At 39.2% G+C, this 26,041-nt stretch overlaps 1 protein-coding gene across 1 annotated transcript in view; it reads right to left on the minus strand.

The window, feature by feature from the left end:
- Positions 1–26,041, minus strand: part of DOCK2 (dedicator of cytokinesis 2) — a 173,616-nt gene that overhangs the window by 105,124 nt on the left and 42,451 nt on the right. Inside the window, exons 18-26 of the mRNA XM_018558336.1 lie at positions 22,339–22,522; positions 20,129–20,226; positions 19,580–19,669; positions 16,427–16,527; positions 14,061–14,195; positions 9,815–9,923; positions 5,963–6,033; positions 2,874–2,980; positions 1,133–1,281 (exon numbers count right to left, since the gene is read on the minus strand). Coding sequence (XP_018413838.1) covers positions 1,133–1,281; positions 2,874–2,980; positions 5,963–6,033; positions 9,815–9,923; positions 14,061–14,195; positions 16,427–16,527; positions 19,580–19,669; positions 20,129–20,226; positions 22,339–22,522 — 1,044 coding nt within the window. The remainder of the gene's footprint in view (positions 1–1,132; positions 1,282–2,873; positions 2,981–5,962; positions 6,034–9,814; positions 9,924–14,060; positions 14,196–16,426; positions 16,528–19,579; positions 19,670–20,128; positions 20,227–22,338; positions 22,523–26,041) is intronic.

A 26,041-nucleotide genomic window follows, 5' to 3' on the forward strand; every position in this document is an offset into this window, starting at 1 on the left:
TACATTCTTATGAATTGAATTGTAAGGGGAACCCCAGATCAGTTTTTTGTTTTTTTATGTCCTTAATGGACAGCAAAATTTTGTAAACAATGTGTACTGTCCCTTTAAAGCCTATCTACATTTTGTAAATAAATCTACCCTTGCATTTAGGGATACCCCACACTGCAAGGGTTAAGGGTTTGCTTATAAAACACTATATTTTTACATAAGGATGTTAAGAGACAGTTTATGTGCTGGAGTCCTCTTCAGTATACCCCTAGACATAAACAAGCAGTTTTTTTGTTTTTTTTTACCTAGATGTATGCTTCTTGTATGCTATACAGGAAAAAAAACTGCATGGGGTCCCCCTAAAACTACATAAAAGATACTTAACTAGGCATTTATCATAGGTGGCCAGAAAAAGGGGCTCCTTAATGAGCCATACTAGGCCACAAGCCCTTAACGCTCGATGAGTACCTTGCAAGGATGGGGGTGCAAAGCACCTTGCCCCCAGGTGTATGGGGAAAAGGGCCTCATCCCCACATCCTGTCCCCCAAAAGGGATGTGGGGCTCTGCAGAGGGGGCAATCTACTGGAATCTGAAAAGCACCCATTAGAATAAATGAGGCCCCCATACTGGAACAGTCCACAATTCCAGAAACTCTTCTCTATAACAAACCCTTTTTCTCCTATTGTAACCCTGTGATAGGGGGACATTAGATTGTAAGCTCCTCTGGGGAAGAAAATAAGGATAACGGTTCTCTATATTCTGTAAAGAGAATTAAAAACAAATAAAAACAAATCTGATATTGGATCAAAATATCTGAAGTTGATACAAATATTTTGATAAGGGCTAGTTCACACCAAACGCGTTCCAGGAGCAGAGCAGAGCAGTTACAGAACGGATCAAAACTGCATCCAATGTACTCCAATGGTATTTTGGGCTCTAGTTCACACCAGAGCGTTCAGTTCCAGAGCATGCATAAAAAACACATGCAAACACCCAGGAACGCACTGAAAGCCCATTTTAAACTAAAAAACGGCCCAAAACACGGCAAAAAACACGGCAAAACACACTGCACTGCGTGTGCAGAAACTAATGCAGATCTAGTCTGCATTTGGTGTGAACAAGCCCTGAAGGTTGATCAGCTTACCTTTTCCTGAGAGCTCAGAACTTGTAGAATGCTACAGAGCAGTTCAACACATAATTTTTTTTCCTTCATTTGTGGTAGATCTTGCCTGCCATTGTTTAACCATGCTCTCAGCTCTTTGGTGATCATTGGCAGTAAAATATCACGACATTCTGGAAATATTTATAAACATTGTGAGCAATTGATAACATACATAATAAACATCGGCTGATTTTAACATTAGGCACAGTGAGCATGTGCCTATAGGGGGCAGAAACAGAGCGGCATTTTACATATATATATATATACTGTATATATTGTGAGGGATTCGCTCTGCAGCAGGGCGTGTATGACTTCCTGGATGAGTTTACATTATTTTAAACAGGCACAGCAAACACCAGTTCTCTGTGAAACAGACATGCAATTTATTTACAAAGACTATATACATTATGTACAGGAGAAAAAAACAGAAAAGCAGAATGAAAAAAGGAAAATAAATCTTTGCTACTGGATAAAAGTGCCCATACACTTATCGATTATCATTCATAAACCGTCCATGAATGGTCTTTCGAATGATAATCAATCAGTTGATGTGAACCCAACTATTTATTTTACTGTACTCCTGGCTGAATTTTCTCGAAGGGTGAGGCTGTAAACCTTTTTTCGAATGGTACGAAAATCGATGGATTAGTGGCGTTTTCGTTTGAAAAAAATTGCAACAAGAACACTGGTCATGCGCAAATGAAAATCCATTCTGTCGATCGACAAAATTCCGTGAGTCAGTATTGCTAACGAATGATTTTTGAAATCAACATTGGTCTATGCATGATGGGGTATTCGAGCAGAAATCGAACAAGGGTTCAATGACCGCACGAAAGAAATCGAACGATAATCGCAGAGCGTATGGCCAGCTTAACAGACCTGGAGCAACTTACAGCTACCCAAGTATAAGTCCAAAGCTAACAGACCAAACAACCTCCGCTCCCTCGGTTATTTAAAACAAAGTAAATATTCAGCAAACAGCAATCTTGGACACGCATATCTTCCCATCCTGGATACAACCAGAAGTTTTAATTGGCCTAATATATATTAACCTTACTGGAGCTTAATTGTAGAGCCATACCCCGCTGTGTAACCTGTCACGGAGCCTCGGCGGTGAGGGACAGGGAGGCTCCTCCCTTCCACTAGCTTTGGGGCGGGGCTTTGTCAGGCGAGGGGCTTTGGCCATCAGGAGGCGGAGTTTCGGCCGGTGGGGGTGGGGCTGGGGAATACCTCACCCAAGCAAGAGGTACCGCACGTCACTGGTGCACACACTACATTTTTTCACTGCAACTCACAGTATTGTGGTACCGCAGGAGACCATCAGGATTGTGTGTTGGGGTGCCATTCAAATAAATGGCAATGCACCCAGCGCACGGTACCGTATTCTGTGTGATAGCATGGTATCACATGTTTAATGCAATGCATGGTGTGAATGGGCACATCGGTACAGTGCTGGAGAGTAAGGAAATACAGCACAGCAAATAAAAGGGATAGCTATTAAAGGCAAACCACCAAAAATGACAATATATCACAAATGTGTGTGATTCCCTGATATATGTTACAGGGAGTTACACGTATATAACACACACTGTCACTTGTTCAGTTATGAAAAGAGTTGTTCAATAACAAGGTAAAAAAGTTGAAATACATTACATTCATGTTGCTAAAATGATTGTTACACAAAAAAATGTCATCGAAATTAACTATGAAATGTTAAACTTACCTTGCTTTTTGAACAGATTACTGCGAACAATCTCATTCAATGACTGCACTTTCTGTTGCTGTAACTTGACAGGAGGGATACAGGCATAGAAATCGTACAGCAGCTGGCTATAATAATAAAAACAAAATGGTAGAAGAATTGTAAAATAGTGTCATGTTTTAAATGTATAGCATTGTCCTGAATCACTTTTTCAGTTTCTCCATATGTCGCTGTATCTTGTACAGTATTAATGATAATCTCCTCCCTACAGTTTGGATTTGGAGTGAGAAGCCCGGGAGAGGCTTAGAGGATTTTGGGGCCCAAGGTTTGCGGCTGTACTGGGCTCCTCCCTACAGTTTGGATTTGGAGTGAGAAGCCCGGGAGAAACAAAATAAACTTTTTTGGGGCTTCAGGAGCAGGAGAAGATTTGCCAGTTCGATGCTTAGGCTTCTTCTGCTGTGGTAAATGAGTACTCTTACCACCAGTGACATCCTTTATTAAATTATCCAGTGAGGCACCAAAAAGACATTTAACATTGCACAGCATGCGAAGCAAGTGTTTTACATTGCTGTTCCACAGAACAACATGTCAGCCAAAGAAATGTTCTCATATTCAAAGACAGGATAGTCATTCAGGAAATAACATGGATAATAACAACTATGCCATCAATTAAATAAAGTAGGGCTGAAAGTAAAGTGCTCTACAACTAATCCACTCCCCTAAGGTCTGATATCTCAACTATGGCAGGTTAAATAGCAGGACCTGGTACTGAAAACAAGGATTTATTGATGGGATTCATGTAAGTTCATGAGGATCTATGTAGGTCCATGGGCTCAGTGTTTTATTAAGGCAGGATATCAGAAGATCCACAACAGGATCAATCCAGGTGAACTAGAAATGTTTTGATAGTCTTGGGCCCTTTTAGACATCTTAGACTAGTAACAGCATTAGTAGAAGCCACAGGCTGTTCCATTTTAATGTAGGACTTATCAATAAGAGCCTGAGAGCGAATTCAGCTGACTGAGGCTCTTCAGAAACAAATTCATCAATCAATGATTTGTGAGAGTCCATCTGAAGCAGAAGGCTCAAAAGCTACTACAGGTGCAGGAATGCCTAAAAGTGATTCTGTAGAAGAGGTGTAGATCCTCTGTTTTCAGAGTCACAATTTCATCATTTCAATTTGGCCCATAGAATCCAGCATTACTGGAAAACTTCTCTCTGGATGAGGTAGAAAAGGAAGCCACACCTAATGGAGTATGGGAAAGTCTATCAGTGTCAGGTCCTTTAGGAGGGATTCTGCAATCCAACCCACAACTGATGCATTGGGACTATTCCTTTTCCTCTTGTGATCTGACATGTTGTACTGCTTAACACGTTATTAGTGAACACCAGGTAAAAAAATTACTTGTTTTACTCCCAACCAGCTGCTTAAGCTGAAGCAGTTTAAAGATGGCCAGGTCACTGTAACAGACAGCAAGCTCAACTGAGGTATTACCCATGTGTTTCTTGCAGATAAGAGCAATGGTGGGAAGAAGCACCTCATGGTGAATAAAAACAGAGCAGGAACAGAGTGGGGAATGCACAACGTGTTAACCGTTTCTGCAGAAACTAACAGAACAAGGGCACAATGGTGCTATTCAAAGTTACAAGATTGTATAGTAGCTCCTCACGCCATGTATGGCATACTTATCAGGGTTTTCAGAGTCTGTTTCACACCAGAGACTGTGCCATGGCTCTGGACCTGGAAAATGCTCTACAGCTAACTAACATAGTACCTAATGGTTTGGAAAGTGACACAGACAGAACCCAGTGCCTGAAGGTACACATTTTAAGCAGACCCCACAATCTTTGAGCAAGGTCCAGGGGTCCAGGTGTGACCTCCAAGGCATCACTGAGGATTAGGCAACCTTGGTAGCTGCAAAGAAAGCACAGTTTAGCAGCATGTGAATTAGGTCTTGAAAAAATTAAATAACTAGTAAAAAGGGTAAACTTTTCTTAGTAGAGAAAAGATGGCCTAGGACACTAGCAAAAAAACTAAAGCATGCCGGGAGTGGGAGGGGTTATAACTGGCTGGTCAATGCTTTTTTATTTGCTAGTGTCCAATTCCTCTTCTAGGGAGGCAGAGCCAGCTGGCAATCAGCCAGCGGGGTGGATGTCAACAATATTGTCGGGATCTGCCCCGGTTGCGGCTCTGCGCTCTCAGTATTGCCCTCCTATGACCCTGAAGAGAACTATGGCCAAAAAGGGTTGGGGCATAGTTTTCCTTTAATGAATGAAAACAAATTTCTAGCATGGCAAAAAAATCTTTGGCTGGAATTAGACTTTAAAGAAATTCTGTAATTAGAGATACATTGTATATGCCATTGCTGACCCTTCCTTTTTAAAAATGCTAGTTGTCTGGCTGCCATGCTTATGTTAATACTTTTTAATCATTTGGAACAGACAAGGATTTCTGACTTTTCTCTGACTTTCCTGAATTGCATACTTTTATTGTGTCAATTAAGTGGCTCATAAATTACCCAAGCCAGTGGGTCAGCAAAAGAGCCTGAAAACTAACATTTTCAGAGGGAAGTCGCAATGGCAGTCTCCATATTGCCTTTATGACAGGTTTTCTTACCATACCATCTTGGGCTCAGTCCCCTACACTAATCGCCCATTTCCCTTTTAATAAGGCCCCCCTAAATTTAGGTTTTGTTCTCTTTAATACATATTTTTTTTTATGTCTTCCGCCCAATCATGTGATATGCTTGGTCTTCTTCCTCTTCTCTTCCTTGCCTCCTCTGCGGCCCAGGGTGGTTCTCTGCTGATGTAGAGAGTGGCGCTGACATAATGATGCCAGCACCGTTTTCTGCTTCAGTACCCTACGAATTGGGGTGCCATGGTGCTAAATTCTTATGGGGAAAATCCATGACACCCATTTGTCTTCCCAGTGTAATTCAACACAAAAGAATGAGGACACCTTGTGGCAAAAGAGACGTACTGCAGTGGCCTGTTTCAGAAGGTGAGCGTTGCAACCTAAATTTACCCTGCTTAGAAGCCACTTAAATGGAAAAAAATCCTGGAGTTGTGTTTTGACAGTTAAAATATTGATTCATATATTTAACAGTTACCTAAGCATTCTGGCATCAAACACTGTCTCCACATCTTGAAGAACTGCTGGTAGATATTTCAGAGCAGCAACCTAAAAAATACAATAAAACAGTAAAATAACAATTCTTCTGCTGATATAACATAATGTAGTAGTGTCTGTGAAGATTCTCATTCATCCAGGTCATGGTATATCTGTAAAAAATAAGTCAAGGCAACTGGATTTGCTGTATTTTTCTTAAAGATGGTTCACTGGTCGTCTGGTCGTGAGAAAGCTGGTTGGACGACAAGTGAAACGTCTTCAAGAAAAATACAGCACATCCAATTGTCTTGACTTATTTTTTACAGATATAATGTAGTAGTGTCGTCATTCCAGGAAAACTCAAGCGTGCTTTTAAATATGTATAAATTTTAAGATTTAATAGGTTACTCTCACACTATAAATGTTTGATCATGTTATGGTGTGATATTGATGACTTCTAAAACATACAGTTGTTTAATTGTCATAACTAGTTTGCAGAAAGATAGACAATTTCCTAAATCTAACCTGCATCAAGGTTTCATAGATTTGCCTCATGTTTGCCTACTTTTTGCAATAGTATGCAAAACAAAATGTTAGCGTAATGGCAACAATGTAGTTAGATAAATAATAGAATAAAGATGAGTAATTAAGTGTATCCTACCAACAACGGTAATCAAGCAGGGTTTACAGCAACAACTTTCTAGATAATGTTTCCAAAATAAACCTGCTTTACCATTGTCCATATAACAAAAATAAATGTTAGCTTTTTGGCGACATTCTTTTAAATAAATATTAATGTATTTTATTGGTATCTATCTACCAGTAGCTGCCTCATTTCCCACCCTCGGCTTATATTCGGGTCAATACTTTTTCCCAGTTTTTTTTGCTAAAATTAGGTACCTCGGCTTATATTCGGGACGGCTTATACTCGAGTATATACGGTACTTATTTAATGGAAATTATGGCCCTACGGTGGATGTAAAGAGATAGATAATTATACAGTGTCCTACCAATAACTGTAATCAAGTAGGGACCCTTTACACATTTGTGGCATGGTCAAATGTATGTATAACAGCATACAAAATGCATGACGAGTTGGGTGTCATTATAACCAATGGTATGGTTTTCATCTCTGCCTCTAATACATGCAGTTCCATTTTGCAATCCTTTCCACATAGAGTTCCTATTTGAAAACTGCACAAATATTAATAGCATAGCAAAAAAAAAGTGGAACTAAAGTCAAATGTTGATTTTAAATCCACTGTTTCATGACTCCATAACAGGCTGCATTTAGGTCCCTCTTTCACTTCAGCCTGTTCACCACAATCGTGTGAAGCAGCTATCGGAGCCACAGCAGACAGGAAAAAGTAGAAGGAAAAACTGCAGCCAGTGGGACATGAATTAAGTCCTTATTGGTTCACAAGTATTTCATCAATGTAATTTTAGCAAGATTTGACTTTAGGTCTGCTTTAGGTATGCCATTTACTAAAACAAGTATGCTGAAATGCTGAACAGTATTGGGCATCTTTGCATTAAGATGTATAGTTATAGACTATTGTGCTGTACTTTTAGGGCAGGATCTCACTGTTTGAAGCTGAATATCAAACATGTAAAAACAGTAAGTCTAAATAATGATAGCCTAAACACCCTCCAGTTCCCAACTCGCACTACAACTCACAATCTCCAACTCTTCTACAATCTTACTGATACTAAATGACACTAAGCAATGGCAGTCACTGCTCACTCCCATCTTTCTTCCTAGTACACAACACAGGCAGTGTGTTCTGTGCAAAGAGATTTGTTTATACTAGGAGAAAAATCTATGTATTTTACCAAGGCTAACAGGCTGCTGCAGACAGGGGAAAACTGTTTTCTGTTTCAGATGGTATGCTAGGGATGTCTGTCAATATTCTACCAAACTAATAACATAAATAGGGGTGACACAGATCATTCATTATCCACCCTGCCTTATCTGTGCTGCAGGTTGTGGCTGTGTATATGTTGTAAGGTCATGTTCCCAAGGTTGGCGAAATACATAATCAATCTACTTCTATAAAGTTATTCAAATCAATATTGAAGTAGAACTACATGATTACATAAGAATACTTAGTTGTAGAGCACTGTAAGTAAAAAAGGATAGCATTGTTTTTTTTGTTAAAGCCAATCTCTGGGAAAAATGTAAGCCTCATTCTGCCCTACACAGAAAAAATAAGTAGTACAGTATAAGGAGAGATACACAGCCTGTTTGTAGCCCATATAGCCCATATAATTTAGAGTTAGAGACAGCCAAAAAAAAAGCTGACACGGATCTGCAAATAAAGTAAAATAGAGGCACTTTGTATTAATTCTCATTTAAAATGTTTACAAATGTAAGAATATAGCTTATTAAAAAGTGTTTTCAAACTTGTAAGCCTTCAGAAACAAAATGACAAAAACCATAATAGCTTCCCATTAAATAAAAGCTGGACTGTTCTTTAAGGTAACTAGATGAATGTCTAGGGGTCCCCTATAATATATATGTTCAATTCACTAAGCTATAGCACATGTTCTACTTGCCATATTGCCATGTATAGCAGCATTTCTCAACTTTATTCAGTCACGGCACCCTTTAAAAGTATGAAAAATCTCAAGACATCCCAGTCGAAAATTACATTTTTTTTTTAAATGACGTTTAGTGTCCCCCAAAATATATACCAGACCCTTATTCTAGATAGATGTATAGATTTTAAGGGAGGACCTCACACACAAAAAAATTGAAAAACAGAGTTGGATTTTCCACCTTCAAATCAGAGGACCTCGGACCTCATGTTTGAAAAATGTCTAATGCATATAGGAAGTTTCCATAGCCTGCAAATGTATTAAGATGATAAAAGGAAACCAGAAGGTATTTACATTTTGTATTTACTTTCTATAGTTGTCCTGATCACCAATATCAACGGGAATAAAATGCATCCCAAATTTTGACTTGCCACCAAAACATGAATGGGGTCATAACTGTTTAAGAAGGGATCACCTTCACATTGGAAAGATGACCTTTCACTTTCTGTTGAATCTACGGGACAGGAAGCGAAATCTCCCATATGAGGCACAGATGACAGAAAATAACAGGGGTTTTAAACCTCCCTACTTTATCCAGCAAAAAAAAAAAAAGTTTTAGTTCCAGATATACTTTTAAATCCACACCAACACTAATTATTCTTATCAGTTCAAGTGAAGAATTCAAATCATGTACAAAAGTCAAGGAAATTTAGGTCAGTCTCTGTGTTCCCTATTATCAGTTATATTTGATGTGCATTATTAGTTTATTGGAGAATATGGTTTTAACAATTTGTAATTTGCTGCATGCTGGTGTTTTCTCGTTTTCTGTGGGCACATGAAGTCATAGTTTTAGAACCAACAAGTAATTTCACCTCCTCCTAATGTTTTAAAACAAAAAGTAAGAAATCTGAAATCTTAACAAATCCAGCAAACCAGGGTGGCTAGCATTTAACTTGCTAAAGTGAAGGGTTATGAAATCGCAGCCACCAAGAGGTGGCCAAACTCAGGTTTTGACCCTACCCACACTTTTACTACGCATGTCATATCATGAAAGCTCCCTATATACCGTAAACAGCAATGTTCAGCTTCTCTCTTTATTTAAATGGAGAAAATAACCAAGTATTGCCTAGTAATTTTCCATGTAAACATTAGATGCCTTTAATATATTACAGTGAACATTATCCAAATACATGACATACACTTAACATTCAATCATCACTAATACCTAGACAGTCAATTAAATTTGTTTTACTGTATAAAAATAGTCTTATGTTGCTGCTCTGCAATTTAACAATGAGCCAAGAACAAACCTTACCTGCAATAGGATGGTAGTTTTGTGCTCACACTTCATCAGGCTATTAATGGATTCGAAGAGCTTTCTCATAGATTCCTCAAATTCAGTCTGCTCCTTGCCTTCATACAGTCTAGTGGAAAACAGAAATTATACATCATTTGAGACAGTAACTTATCTTATGAGAATGCATGTTAGTGCAGGTCACCATAAATCAGTAAAGTAAATATAGTAAAATGAAAGCATGGGTTTGTTAATAACTAAGCATTACTGTAAAAATAGACTTCAATAAATGATCTTAGCTATGCAACATACTATTCATTTAATATTGTGGCTTTTTATATTAAGCGCTCATATTTATTGGTAATCTAAAAACCCCAGGTCTAAATGACAGGTACTTTATACATTACAGGAGAGCACATTGTACTTTAGTCAAGGATTTGCAAACATTTAGGTGGTTATTCACTTAGCTGCCAAAGCCAGCCGAGTGAATAACGGAGCCGAACTGAAGTGAGCCGAACGCTGTTCCGCTATTCATTTCACTTCAACCTTGTACGGCTGATTTCAGACGTACATTGGCTAAAATCAGCCGTACATCGGCTGCCTTCAGTCAGCCGCACATGCTCTGCATGTTTGGCTGAGCCGAAGTGCAGAAGGAGTATGACTCAGCCGATCCAACATCTGGATCGGCTGAGTCGAAGCTCCAGCAGCTCACTCGCTGCCATTCGCCCCTATTCTAATAGGGACCTGAATGGCAGTAAGTGAATAACTCAGCTTTTCTGCTCGGTACCCCCAACGTAGCGAGCAGAATAGAAAAAAAGTTAAATGAATGAGAAAACAAAAAGGAAAAATTATTTAAAATGTGTAAAAAATAGGAAAATTAAGACAAAAAGACAAATATATTAAAGAAAATAAATAAAAAACAACGCACGCCGACCCGACCGCACAAGATGAACACCCGTCGCATAATGAACCATCTGACAGATGCATGCAAAATAAAAACGATTGGGCGGAGCTAGCTGTGACATCACCGCTAGCTCCGCCCAACTGTTTCCTATTGGACTGCACCTGCCACAGTCTTCTAGCAGGTCCCGGCCAATGAATAACAACTTGTTATTATTTAATGCAGGTTTATTATTTAGCAGGTCCCGGCCAATGAATAACAACTTGTTATTATTTAATGACAGATCAGCGTCCCCAGGTCATTTGGAGACGCTGATCTGTCATTACAACTGGGCGGAGCCAGCCATGAGATCACAGCTGGCTCCGCCCAGCTGTCATTTGCTTCGGCCAACTTTTCTCCACGCTTCGGCTGTGAATACGGCGCAGCCGAGCTGAAGCATATGGGTTCGGCTCGGTTGAGCCACTCGGCTGCTGTACGGGCTATAGTGTGCTGGTGTGCTGTGGATCCATTATAAGAGGTCTATCACAGAGGTCGTTCAACCAGCGGCTACTTAGGGGATGAGCGCTACATGAGCAATGTATGCTTTTCTACCAAATCCACATATGGTATTAGTGCCCCTGTTGTAATTTATAGCATATGTTTACTTAAGCTAGAACATTAATGGATCTTTCAGGATTCATCCTTACAGAGAGTAATCATGTATTTATTGTCTATTATTTACATAATAGTGCACAACAGGGTTTTTAATGCATTCTTCTTACTTTGCTTTTTTAAAGCATTTTCTGAATTCACTTAAAGGAGAATTATGAAGAGTGAAATGCCCTCAACCCCATAGTTAGAGCCAATGTGTGACACTAAAGCTGAACTTTTATTGATCAAGAACTGAGAGATCACATACCGTTAACCACTCAGATCACAATTTTCTCCCTGCAGAGAGCAGTCACTATAAGTCATTGCTCCCCGCAGAGATTCCCCCCCTCCCCTCTCTGTTCCTCCAGCGCTGACTGGAGGTAAAGACAGGGGAGGGGGTGGGCACAGCAGGCTCCGCCTCTAGAGAGTGTAATTGTATGTAATATTGTAATACTTAATAATTGTAATAATTGTATGTAATATTATAATACTTAATAATTCCTGATGTTGCGTTGAAAATACTTCCCAGGTTGTTCTTTTCCTGGAAGTAAAGCATTATTATTCTAATCTACACGTATTATACAGAAAACTATGATTTTTGAAGTGTCTTAGCAGTAAGTGTTCAAAAATGAGCACCTGATCATTGTAGAGAAAACTGTCTCTTTTCAAAAAAGTGGAGTGCTGGTGGTACGTTAGGGAAGACACACATTCTACCCGCACAGCTTATGTATTTTAGTAGATTTAGTAAATTTCTAAATATTACCTAGATTTGAGCCATGTCTTGGCCATGATTAGGAGGGTGTCAGCCCATTTTTTTTCAAGTTGTACACTTCTGCAAACATTCTACTGGCCTTACCACGCTCTGCTGCCATAGACTATATTAGGAGTCATAGTGGAAAATCAGGGATCATGCTTTTTCAGCTCAGTCAATTTTAGCAAATAAGGAATGTCAAACTATTAGTTCCTCACTGTGTATACAGGGAGTGGGAAATACACTTTCTCACCCATGCTTCCTATTCCATTGAGGGGACCTGATTTGCACATATCATATTTACTTTTTCTGGCTGCGATGTGTGTAAGACATGTTTTCAAAGGTTTTTAGTTAACCCTTTTATGACCAGAGGTGATTGAAGCCTAGTAGATGAAGTAGGTGAACAAAACAGAGTGTTCGGCAAAATTGTGGAGAAGAGTCGGGACATCTAGGCAAAATTGGCCATCATGAGTCAATTGGTCGCAAGGTACAATATATGCTTTAAATGGCTCTTGAATGGCTCCCGGAGGCTGGAAAAACTCAAATTATCCTAAGTGTTGTAAAGATGCATAAGGAAAAAGTGGTTTAAATATTGTATACCATAAAAAAGTGGAATATACAAAGTAATGCTGTTTAGTATATTAATTATCAGAATAGGCAAAAAGCAGATGGACACCAACTGAATGCATATGGAAGAATGCATTGGAGTAATGATAAGAAAAGTATGTGCAGCTTTATTAAAGTGGCTCAATGGCAAGCATGACTCCCCAGCACTCTCCTATAGAAAGGGAAAGCGAAGTAAGATTTTTAAAGTATTTTTCAGCAAATAGAAAAGTAAGCAGCAATTAATTTTTTTTTTTAAGTTATGCTATGTGAATAGGAACATGTAACAAATATAAAGTAGGCATTATCCTTATATGGCTGCTAAAGTGGTAATACATGTTACACCATCTGGGTTCACTTGAGAATGCAATTGTTCGCAAGACCAACACAACGTTTTTTGACAGTTTGCCACATAAACCTTTTAGAGGCATCAACTGGTAATAGGACAAGTGCACTGCATTAGGGCAGGAGGTTTTTCAGACAAGCAAAACTAATTTTTAGAATAATGTGGTGTGTAACAACCTGGGCCTCCAACCCTATTACTTCTGCAACTAGACTTCTAAACAACGTCAGTAATATACTTTCTTACAAAGTGCACCCACACATATTATATATTGTTTTTTAGAGGACAGATAGGGCTACATATTTATATCACATATGTGTGTCTAACACCTCACTTAGGACAAATAAAATATAAAAAAAGAGAAAAAAAACGTTAAAAAAAACACTTTTTTCCCAGTTTTGATTTGTAGTATTTTTTTTACAACACCAGCACAGCTAAAAAAATCGTGCCAGCATGCAGGGAGATGTAAGCTGTTATAGCCAGGGGGTGTTCAATTATAGGCCTAAAATGTGCATTTTAACATGTGTGCAGACAAAAACCGCTCTGGCAGCAAAAGAGTAAAGGAGTGATCAATCTCATTATACTGAAAATAAGCAACAATTTGTAAATATTTGAGGGGGGGATTGATCAAAGCTGGAGCAGACAGAATCTGGAGCAGTTGCCAAACCAATCAGCTTCTCTATATTTTGGTCAGTTAAGATTTGAAAATGAAAGAGAGACGCTGATTGGTTGCCGTGCACAGCTGCTCCAGATTGTGTCTGCTCCAGTTTTGATAAATTCCCCTCATTGCATGAAGCAGGTTCATATTATTTAGAAACACGTAGTTGTTCTGCAAAGTCAACAATTAGGGCAGTTTTATATATACTGAAGCTTTGAAACTGAAACCCAAAATACATTTTTATAAATCCCTTTACAGTTTTCATTAGCATTCAAGAGCATAATCTGAGTATTACATTATAATTCTTTGAGCAGTAACACTACAATTCATCAGTATAACAGTACTAATCAATGACAAGGTCTATCAAAAAGAGATGCTTACTGTGAAAATAATGTTCTTGAGCGCACAATGAATTTGAACACATATTCCAGTGCTTTCAAAGTCCTTAAAATTGGCTCACACTGCTCTCCTCTGCTGGAAATATCTAGATATTTCTTCAAAACAGTCATCAGTTTCCTGTCAAGAAAATGTTTCCATATAGTTTACTGTTGCAGTAGTGAAATAAATAAACAATTTTAAACTAGTGCAAAATAATCTTGCAGAATAAGCAAGAATGTTTTAAGAGGAATGTAACCCATATTTTTTAAAATAACAACAAAGACACCTTTAGAAATGTTTAGTAATATTAATCTACAGACAGATACTTATACATAATTGCAGGTTTTTCTATTGCTATTCTTTGCATACCTTAGTTTTTTTTTCTTCCCCATTCGTCTCACAGTGGCCATTTTAATTAAGGAAATATAATTCCCTTTACTTTCTGGAACTCTGGCACATGTAACTAGGACATGTGACCATGCACATCTCAGGGGAGGAAATGCCTTTACTTGAGATTACAGAGGAGATTAGCCAGCAATGCACTGCTGATGTAACCTCCCCAGAATGCAATGCTTGGACACGATTACATCATTTGTGCCAAGGTGGACCAGCAAATGAAAAAAAAAGAAATTGTAAGTAAAATAAAAATATGTTTGTTTAGCTAATGAATGTAAGATGATTTCATATCAGCATGCAAAGCTGTATGCTGATGTGATTTTTAGTCAAAAGGGTAAAGGTCCACTTTAATAACTGATTATACAAACCATCACTAATCACCCAAACTACATTGTTCTATATAAATAAATTATATAACCAACCTTTGTAATGAACACAGAAAAGTCATGTGATCCTGTACATTAAGTAAGGCATAAAAATAATGGAACTTTTTAAATATTTCCAATAAAAATCACTGCAATATTTGCAAACTGCTTTTTTATTTTATAAGTATTATTATTTTAGTGTATGTTCAGCCAAAACCTTTTTCTGCCAGTGTCCCTTATTTCCTGTCTGGTAAAACCATTGATGCAGAACAGGAAGTGAGGTAAATCTCTCTAACAGAGCCCTGGATAGCAGTAAAAATGCAACAGGAGTTGTAATCCTTCCCCACTCTATCCAATACTACAAAAACTGTTTTTGCTTGACATACACTTTAGAGTCTTGACATAAACTCGACATAAAGTGGAACTCCAGGGGAAATGTTTTCTTGTTCCAGAGAAGGTATCTCTGATGCTTTGAAACTAGGTTTTATTCATTCACGTTTGTCTCTGTGCTGTTTTTAGCTGGTCGGTATTTTTTTGTCTTGTAAGCCAATTTTTGGACTAAAGAAAGTATTCACATTTATTCACATTTATTCACATTTATTCTTACTTTATTAATTTAATATATTTAATTTATTACTAAATTTTATTTTTCCAGAAGCGCAGATTTATTTGTTTACATTCATAGGTTTTATTCATGCTGGGTACTACTGTCTGCTAAATTCTGTCAGCATACAATCTAATATTCACATAAACTCAATGGAAAATCATACATGCATATTCTTTAGTTAATCAACCCTATATCTCAGAATTTAGACATGCGGAGTCTGAGTTACTAAAGAAGTAAATATTCACTTCAATTATCCAATCATGTATACAGAAAATTCTTGACCTTTTGATATTGACCAAATACTTATTTTCCACCATAATTTGCAAATAAATTTGTTCCAAATCAGCCAATGTGATTTGTCTGGATTTGTTTTCTCATTTTGTCTCTCATAGTTGAGGTCTACCTATGATGCCAATTACAGGCCTCTCTCATCTTTTTAAGTGGGAGAACTTGCACAATTGGTGGCTGACTAAATACTTTTTTGCCCCACTGTATGTTATAAACCCATGCTTTAAGTTTTGCTGACACTTTTTAATATAACACTCTAATTTTATTTGTTTGATCACTTTAAATGGCGAAACTGTAGATGGAAGATTATTGTTGTTATGCTAGTTATGACGGAAACTTCCAAAGTAAGAAAAGAGTACCAATTGTGTAGATATTTGCAGATCAAGTTCATTTATCATTCTATCCAAATAAGAAAAATAGCAGAGACACCCTTCATTAGGACTAAAAAACATAAATATAAAAAAAATTATATTAGAATAATAGCAACAAGTCTTTGTATATGCGGGATAAACAATTAAAAGGATTATGGCGCATAGTCACAGACAATAGAAAAAATATAGTTTTTATTTTTAAACATACAAAGGGATGCCAGTATCACAATACTGATTCATAATAAATTCAGAAATGCAAAATGTATCAAATTATTTGTTTATCAAACCTGCATTATAAGAATATTCACCCTTGGAAATGATCTTTAGAGAGCTTAAACTTACTTGTAGGCCAAGGTCGCACTGAAATGTTGTTTAATGTATGCTTCCAAAACAGTGTTGAAATGTTGAAATTTTCGATCTGCAATCAGTCCTATGATGTAAATCTGAAAACAGAATAAACGAAAATACTAGTGGTTTTGTATTTGTTTATTTATACTCAGGGCTGAATTCAGAGCTTTTTCAACATCATTATTGCAGTGTATGGAAACCATGGCTTATATGGAGTAGGGTTGGGACAAATTTTCAATCGTCGATTTTAATCGACTAAATCGATTAACTGTTGCAGCTCTAAACTAGACAGTATTAACAAGAAGGTTATGGTGAGAAGGAATAAAAAGAATCAAGGAGCCCACCACTAAACCAGCAAGTATTGTTTTCATTTTATTTTTACAATTGTTTTCTGTATTGTTTTTAAAGGATTTTTTATGGTGTAAAATAAAGCAAAATAAAGCTGAAAATAAGGCATACTATTGTACCCCTGTTCTAATTCCTCTGGGAGGGGGCAGATATTCGGAGGCCTTTTTTTTCTAAAAGGGGCTTCCAGATTGCTATAAGTCCCCCAAAACCCCTACATCCTTTTTGGTTGGCAGGGTGAAGGGAAGAAACCCTTTTCCCTTAATATTCGGGCAAGGTACCTTTAAAGGTACCCCCCATGTTAAAAGGCAGGTGGCCTGATATGTTACAGGACGGGGCAGGGGCGTAAATAGAAATGACAGGGCCCCATAGCAAAATTTTGTATGGGGCCCTTTGATTTCTAGTTATGCCCTTGCAGAGACCACCTGAGATCCCAAACAGCCCATCTGAGAGTGACCCGGCAGAGCCCACCATAGACTCTGCAGGGTCTCAGGTGGGCTGCACACCTCTTACCTGTCAGCCCCGATCCACTGTTCGCCTCAATGGTCGCTGGCAGGCCTCGCCTCCTCCGCCCCTGGGCCCCGCCTCCTACTCCGTTGCCGGGCCCCGCCTCCTCTTCCGCTTCTGATGCCGGGCTCCGCCTTCCTCCCCCACAGCTGCTGGCTGTCACTTACTCAGCAGCGGCTGTGAGGAGGAACGCGCTGCTGCTCAGATCACTGACAGGTTGTCGGTGATCTAACAGCGACATGTTCCTCCTCACACCCGCCAGTGACAGTCAGCAGCTTGAGATGCCATAGCGACCCAGGCGGCCCGCACAGCATCAGGGGGATGTCCTGGCCGGGCCCCCTAGGCCCTGGAGCACCATAGCGGCCGCCTGGGTCACCATGCTTGCTGCCCTCCCTTTCCTGACCACCCAGGATGCATGCCTGGATAAGGATCTGTTGGAATACATGGGGGGTTTGTGGGGAACTTATAGCAATCTGGAAGCCCCTTTAGAGTAACTCAGGGTGATGTCATTAACTTTATATCATCATGACCATATTACTTCAATGACAATGCCTTCGTTTTCCAACTGTTTGTTTACAGTCTAGCAGCCAGTGATTTGGGGCAGATGAACTAGTCAATTAGGGCCAATTTTATTTATTTTTTTGCGGGTCGGTGAATCTCACATAGACTGGCTTTGCATTGAACCCAAATCCCATCCCTACCAGTGGCAGCAAGCACCGAAGTGGCTGCTACTGTAGGGGTAGTGAGTGTGGATCTACATGTTAGGCCTGATTCACACCTAGGCGTTTTTGAGCAGTTGAAAAAGCGCTTTTAATTGCCCAACACAAGAAATTCCATGATTTTCAATGGCCCTTGTTCACACCTGAGCAGAAAAATGCCAGCAGGAAAATTACAAACATCTAAAAAGGTACATGAGCTTCTTTGGGCCGTTAAAAGTGCATTTTTGCCCCATAGACTTCAATGGAAACACCCAAAAACATGTTGTACATTTATGTGAGTGTTTTTGCACATTTAAACACGCATTCTTCCATTGTCCGCAATGTTTCATAAGCTGCCAGTCAAAATGCACGTCTTTATGTACGCGCATACAAATGCTCTTTAAAATGTGCACAACGCGCAAATAACTGCACGCTGGTCATGCGCGTACAAAGGCCTAAATGCAGTGGGAGCAAGTGCCAACGTGTATGTTACTGAAAGTGAAAAATTAGCCATATGGCAGGGGAGGAGATCTTGGTGAAAGAAACAGGTGTTCAGCTGTTGCTAACGCACACTGCAACACAGATCACCTGCAGTCATTGCTTGATTATAGGGATGGTAAGGCTGTGTGAGCCTCCTGCCTCTTTCTCTACCTCTCCCAGTAGGTGGCATCACCCCAGTGCCAGAACTATATAGGCAGTGTTGGGCGTATCACTCCTCTACATAATGCCTGATAGGACATGCCCTGTTGACAGTGCTGTCTGCCACTATTGCAATGTTAAAATATTAACACTGCACATCCATGCTGCACTCTAGCAGCTCTCAGATACAAGCTCTGTCACTACATTCCCTCCCACTGCCTGAACCTGTATTTTACAATACCTATAAGAGGTAAACCCTAACAAAAATGATCTTATTTGCTCGCTTTTGGTCTGTTTAATATATCATGAAATGCGTTCTGTTAAATAGGTGCAAACAAAATACCTGTTGATCGTGCCAGAAATGTAGTAAGCGTTTACCTACTTGTACAATCTACCTCTGCTGCACTGAAATCTCACACACTATTGTCAGCTCTATCCAGTTCTTTCTGTGGACTACAGTACATCCCCTCCCTATGTTATGGAGATGAAAAGAAGAGAAGGTGTTCTTTAGTCCTCACACACTTACTGTGCTAGGGTGACAAAACTGCTCCTCCACAGGTACCGTATAATGAGAAAGTGTTGTCACCGTAGGACAGGAAACATGTTATTGGCAAGATCACCATAAGAAAATAAAGGAGAAAAGCTTGAAAAATTAAAACTAAAGCAGACACTATTTTTAAGGCCTGGTAAGATGCAATATATTAAATCTTTGTTCTTGGGTTTAAGTACACTTTAAGTTTGCTACATATTTTGAACAATTTTCAATAGAGTGTTTAGTCTCTTGCAATATTTGCAGCTTTCTGTGCGTAATATTTTCTTACTTCGTTTCGATGGGATTTCACTGGGAACGGCTAATCATATTCTTATTTATGTGATTTATCAAATGGACTCTCAGATTTTAATTAAGTAAAATATCTGTAGGCTTTGCCTTTTAGTAGTTATGAACCTAAAGTCTTACCAGGGCATCGAAGACAAGGATATCATACTTGCTTGAGTGGGAATGCTCCATCATAATATTAAAAAGAGCATCAAGAGTGTCTTGAAGAAACTACAAATGAAAGAGATAAACCATCGATGTCAAAATATGCATACATATTATTAATGCTTTGCTAGATAATGAAATAGTACCAGTATATGTCCACCACATTCATATTCACTGATAAAGCCTTTGACCCCCTGGGAGCTTCAGGGTGGCCAACCATTCACATACTGTATATGCGGGATTTACGCTGCCTTACATAGATAGTTTTGATATTTATTGTAGCATCACCAAATGAGAGTACATTTATTATTTTCCTTTTTGAAAATACTTTTCTTCTCAAGCTGCGGCTTCTTTCTAAAGAAAACAAACTGTAAGACCTTGCCCACCTTTTATTTTGATGCACCTGCAGTGTACTGGTTTAAACTGAAAGTTCAGTTGGGTTTTAAGTCCATGGTAAACAAGATCCTTTATCATGGGTAAACCCAATATTGCCCACCCCCGTCCCTGGATTGTATGTTTACATACTTTTACAACTTCTTCTCCATCAACAATTTTCAGTTTTTCCAGGTTTTCCTGCAGTAATTCTGGCTTCATTCGCCATTTTAGAAGTCCAAGAAGGCCAACTAAAATAAGATAAGATATTTATTATTTATAAAAGAAAAAAATACATATAAACATACATGTCCATAACTGACTTGTAGAGCTGCACATTAAAGAAATCAAGAATGCACATACAAAGTACAGTTCTAATGTAAATAAAATGTGGTAATTTTTCAGAATAAAAAAGTAGTACAATATTACTGCAAACACAAGCATGCGCATGGAGTGTCTGGGCACACCCTAATCACCCCAAGAGCAACACCGAAACCCAGGGCCTGCGGTACAAGGAGTAGCAACGGCACTGTCAGGGACAAGCCAGTTCGGCATGTAGCAATCTACACGACAGAGTCAGGTGACACTGGACACAGCAAGCCATGCACAGTCAGGACTCGGGGCTACCAGAGCCATGAGGTAGGACTCCCAGACATGAGGTAGATGGCAAATCGGCTTCCGAACTGACACAAACAAGGCTGCAAAAGATCTGGATCCGTCATCAGTGTAGGCAGCTACAGCAAAGAAGAGGATGTGAGTGTGCGAAAATCCTGTTAGGTCTGTGGGGTAATGTCTTTGTATATGTGTATTGAGGGGGGTGGGCAATGTATAGAGAGCAATGTCTGTATATGGGGGAGGGGGGCCATGTCTGTGTATGGGGATCAATGTCTTTGTGGGGGCTTCAATGCCTATATGGCAGGGGAGCAATGTATATGGGGGGTAGTGTTTGTAAATGGAGCATTGTATATGGGGGTAATGTGTGTGTAGTAAGTGACTCTGTAGTAGGTGGCTCAAACAACCAACCCCACCCCCCTTCTGTGGTAGGTGTCTCAAGCCCCATCCCCCTGCTCTACGGTTGGTGGCTCAAATCCCACCTCCTGCCCTTAGGTAGGTGGCTCAAACCCTAATCCCCCCTGTAGTAGGTAGAGGCAGCTCTGCTGCAGTTTGTGGGTTTCCCCTGTCTAGTAGGTGCTGACCCACAAACTGTAGTAGTAGCCACCCTCTAGAAGGAAGGACAGTGTCGTCACAAATTCAGAGATGATTTGAGGATCTACAGATGAGTGATACACAAATAAGCTAAATTTTTATTAATAGTTAGGGTACTTAAATGCATTTTTGAGATGTAATTCCTTAGTTTAGTGTTATTTTAATCTGCTCTGGCTGTCAAATACCCTAGCTATGCCATAGGTATAATGTTTAGAATTGTTCTGCCTCTTGTTTAACAAGCCTTATGTCTAAAGCTGGCCATACACTTTACAACCATCACAAGACTTTCATCTTGCAATGGTTGTAAATGTCAGTCAAAGTACCGCAGCGCTGAATACTGAAAAATGGCCTGGATGGGAAGGGGGTTTAACACCGCGGATGTCAACTGGTAAAAAGCTTGTACGATCTGCCCATCTTGGACAGTCAGATAGTACTTGCGATCATCGGAAGCCTGCCCCGCTGAGGGTAGGGCTTCCGATGACTGCAATGCTGAGCGGGCAGTGTGCGCACACTGGCCTATTCGGAATTTGTCTTACGAGCAGGCCACGAACCCACCGATTTTCGGCTGGTTTTCAAACAATGCTCATAAGACAAAAGACGTGCGACCGTACAGTAGAAACGGTAGCACGCCTTCCATACACCTGCCGATTATCGTACGATCGCAGGATTTCCCGTGATTATCGTACGATAATCGCCAGGTGTATGGGCACCTTTAGAAGCCATGACCTACACTCACACACAGGAGAGCTGTCAAGTTTACAACAGCTGTATACAAGTTGGTAAAAATGGCTTTTATAGTTTTGGATGCATTGTTGCATTTGGAGTGGTAGGCTTGTTAGTCAGGAACTGTTAGTTAGAAACTGACCTGAGTTTACTTAGTGGCTTGGATGAGCAGATGTTTTGTTTGTTTCATGCTTTGGACTTGCTGTACAAAGCCATCTTGCTTTGAAACTGTTTGTTTGCTGTCTTGCTGAATAAAAGTGCAGAACAAGCCTGCTTAGATTGTAGCTAAGTGTCTCTTCTGGCGCTTGTCCCCCTTTCAACTGATAAACTAGCAGGGATTACCCAATGAATCATAAACTGAGCCTGATTTCTACCACATGATGCATCATTAAAAATACATAAATAAAGTGTAGGCAGTTTTGAAAAGGACTTACCATTCTGTGTCAGTTTGGTAGAACATACAAGAGTTGCAACTGAAAAAGCATCACGTGAGCTAACAGACAACCCTCCAGAGCTGCTGTTGTTTCTGCTGAATGTTGAGCCCTTAGTGTCCATTTGATTGCGAGTGGAAGGAAGGGATAAATATGTAACGGCATCTTCCATCTTCTTGCTATCTCCCTAGAAATAGTACCCCATAGGTTTAAACTATCAGTTGTGGTTTTACAGGTATAAATATTGCTTAATTAGCTGCTGTTTTGTGCATTTGGAAAGAACTGGCAAAGGTGCCTCACACACCATTGTTCTAAGAGATAAGCAGAAACACTGTGGGGGGAATTTATCAAAACTGGAGTAGACAAAATCTGGAGCAGATTCGCACTGCAACCAATCAGCTTCTATGTCTCATTCTCAAATCTCACCTGAGCAAACTGAAGAGAGATGCTAATTGGCTGCCATGGGCAACTGCTCCAGTTTCCTTTTGCTCCTGATTTGATAAATTCCCCCATGTGTTTCCAGTTGGCACAATGCAAAATTCAAAAGGCTGCCAATTTATGGTAAAAAAAAATGCTGTCACTGAATTTATTTGAATCAGATACTACAGATCATCATATTCACTGGCTTCCTGCGAGGGATCCTTTCCTTGTAATTTCACTAGATATCATTATTGCACCCATTACCACCCAGGTTCAAGCTCCAAATACTTAGTGACAGGTAAAACGTATAAAATTACGTAAACGGTGATACACAGTACAGTCCATAACAGTTCATACATGTAACTTGATAAATCACAGATTGTGTATTACAGTTTATTTACCAACTCTATTATTTTGGCTACACTACCAGAATCATAAAAGACTATATTAAAGATTCCAATAGACCTCTAACTAGTAGTTCATCACTTTGTTCCAAACATTTCTTAAAAAAACATGGGGAAATAGGTCAACTTTTACATTTCAGGTAATACAAAAAGTCCTTCTAAATAAATGTGGCAGTGAAAGGAAAGTAAAATGACAGGCCAGAAGGGCCTGTTGCATTTCTGCAATACAAACCAGAATGTCTTTGGGTTTAAATGCTCAATGGCACAGCAGTTTATTTACGGCATAAATATAATTTTGATGTAAACAACAGGTATATGTGAGTGCCAGGTTTGGACCTCTGTTTTTTTTATTGCATATTTAATAAAACTGAATATTTTATAAATGACTGGTTGGGACAGAGAACTAGCATCATCCAGGATGGAAAGTAGACAAATGTTGACTGCAAGAGATTACAAAGCCAACCATCTGTCTATTGTTCTATTTTTTTTGTCACTACACTTACCTACTGTAAATCATAGACACTCATAGACACTGTCCAACAAAAGCAGAAGTAGGATAAAGTAAAGAGAGTGGAACAGAACACTTAACAAGACAGAATCAGGAAGCATACCATTATAAAGAGCCTGAACGGTTCCTATGTACAAGACACAGTAGATATAGCATAGCTATAAAATAGGATGATTGGAAGCAAACTGCCCAGACAAGCTTGGGTGGCAATATAAAGTGGTTGTTCAGAGTGAACCCTTTTAAATGTTCAATATTTCTGCATAAATATGATCTAAAACATAATCTATTTTTCATGCAACTAAAAATAATGAGAACCCAATTTAATAAGGGATTAAAAAACACAACACGTGGTCATTTATTGTATTTTCTTAGGAACATTTTCCAAAGCTACTTTACATATATTTGTGCATAGCAAAAGTATCCAATCTTCACTTCCAACAACTGGTGTGCCTCCCCCCATGGGTAGCAAGAACTGCAATTTAGAGTTTATGGTAACTTTTGAACAATCCTTCAAAATGGCTTAGATCATTTTTAGACCAATTCTTCTTACGGAACAGTTTCGACTCGCAGATGTTGGTGGGCTTCCTCTCATAAACTGCTCGCTTCAGGACCATAACCAACATTGCTATAGGATTAAGGTCAGGACTTTGGCTCAGCCATTGCAAACCGTTAACTTTTGTATGCTTTAACCATTTTTTTGTAGATAAGCTAGTGTCTTTCTGCAGGATCCAATTTTACTTGAAGGTTAGTTCATAGATGAATGCCCTAATATTTTCCATCAGCATTTTCAAATGCAATTCAGAATTTACAGTTCCATCAATGACAGCAAGCTGACATGATCTTGAGGCAGCAAATAAGACTTAAACCATAATACCTCCACCACCATATTTCACAGATAGGATCAGGTTATATGATGGAATGCAGTGTTTGTCTTTTGCCAAACATAAAAAATTTTTTCAAGCCAAAAAATTCACTAAAATCCAATGAGGTCTTTATAAAACCGTAAGCATAAAGCTATGTTCCTTTTTTAATAGTAGTGGATTTCACCTTGCAATCATGCCATACATACAATTGTTGTTTGTTGCTGCAAATGCACAAGAGGCCTTTAGTTTCTTAACCTGGGTATGCACTGATAATTTTTTTTGGATCAGCCTGTGAGGCCTAATGAGAAAAATCTGACAGATTCCTCCATCCACACTAACAGCATAAGGCCTCATTCACACAGCTAAGTGTCGGCCCATACAGGTGTGCACGGCCGTATCGGACCGTTCCCGGGAAGGACAGGTTCTGCGTGTGATTGTACACAGCAGCCTGTTCTTCTCTATGGTAGTACGTGGCCATATGCTCACCCGAGCTGCACATCCGTGCATGTGTGGGTGTCTGTACTCGTACGCAGACAGGATGGATCCTTTCTGCATCCGAGCAATGACACCCACACAGATGTGCAGTTCTGGTTAGCGTACGGCCTCTTACTCCCATGGAGAAGATCAATGGTAGTCGTACAATCACATGCTGCACCTGTCCTTCCCGGGAACGGCCTGATATGGCCATGCAAGCCGCACAGATCTGTACGGGCCGAAATTTAGCTGTGTGAATGAGGCGTAAATGGATAAATCTCCTACTGTATCCTTTTGTATTCTAACAGACGGGCCCACCACTATAGGAATACCCAAACGGTGCATGCAGCTGATTGGGCGCAAGCAATGATGACCCGAGAATTTTTCAACATTTCCTTCAACAAAAGTCAGTCTAACCATACACTTTTGTTGAGAAGATAGGGCCATCTACGGATCGATTTTCTGTTATTGCCAGCTGAATGGGCTGAAATTCAATTCTTATGTGCCAATCTTGAGACTTTAGCCTGGGTTTCTTTGAGACCTCTTGGAGTAATTCACACCTTGCTCTTGGTGTGATCCTTGTTGATTGAAAAGTTATAATAATGTTGAATGGCCTCCATTTGTACACAATCTGCTCGACAGTTGACAGATGGAGTCCAAACTTTCAACAAGTGTTTTTCTGAGGTTTTTAGAAATCTTCTTTGTTTGAATCATGACACACTTTCACAAACCTGTGTTGTTAAGACTATACTTGCACGAAGACTTGTGAAGACCAAGATTCCTATTATTGAATAAGGCAGTGTTATTTATGAACTGCACAGATGCTTTATTAATGAAATGAACAGAGATTCTTAGAGGTTTACATACTTTACCACACAAATATGTAACTTGCAATATTTTTCCTCAATAAATAAATTAACTATCATTTTTTTAACTCTTTTTTTGTTTAATTAGGTTCTCCTTATCTAGTTTTACCAAGATACAGCTTTAGGTTATATTTATGCAGAAATATTCAAAATGGATCACAAACCTTATAG

This window comes from Nanorana parkeri, unplaced genomic scaffold (assembly GCF_000935625.1).
Source record: "Nanorana parkeri isolate BGI_ZX_2015 unplaced genomic scaffold, ASM93562v1 scaffold332, whole genome shotgun sequence".
NCBI classification, from domain to species: domain Eukaryota; kingdom Metazoa; phylum Chordata; class Amphibia; order Anura; family Dicroglossidae; genus Nanorana; species Nanorana parkeri.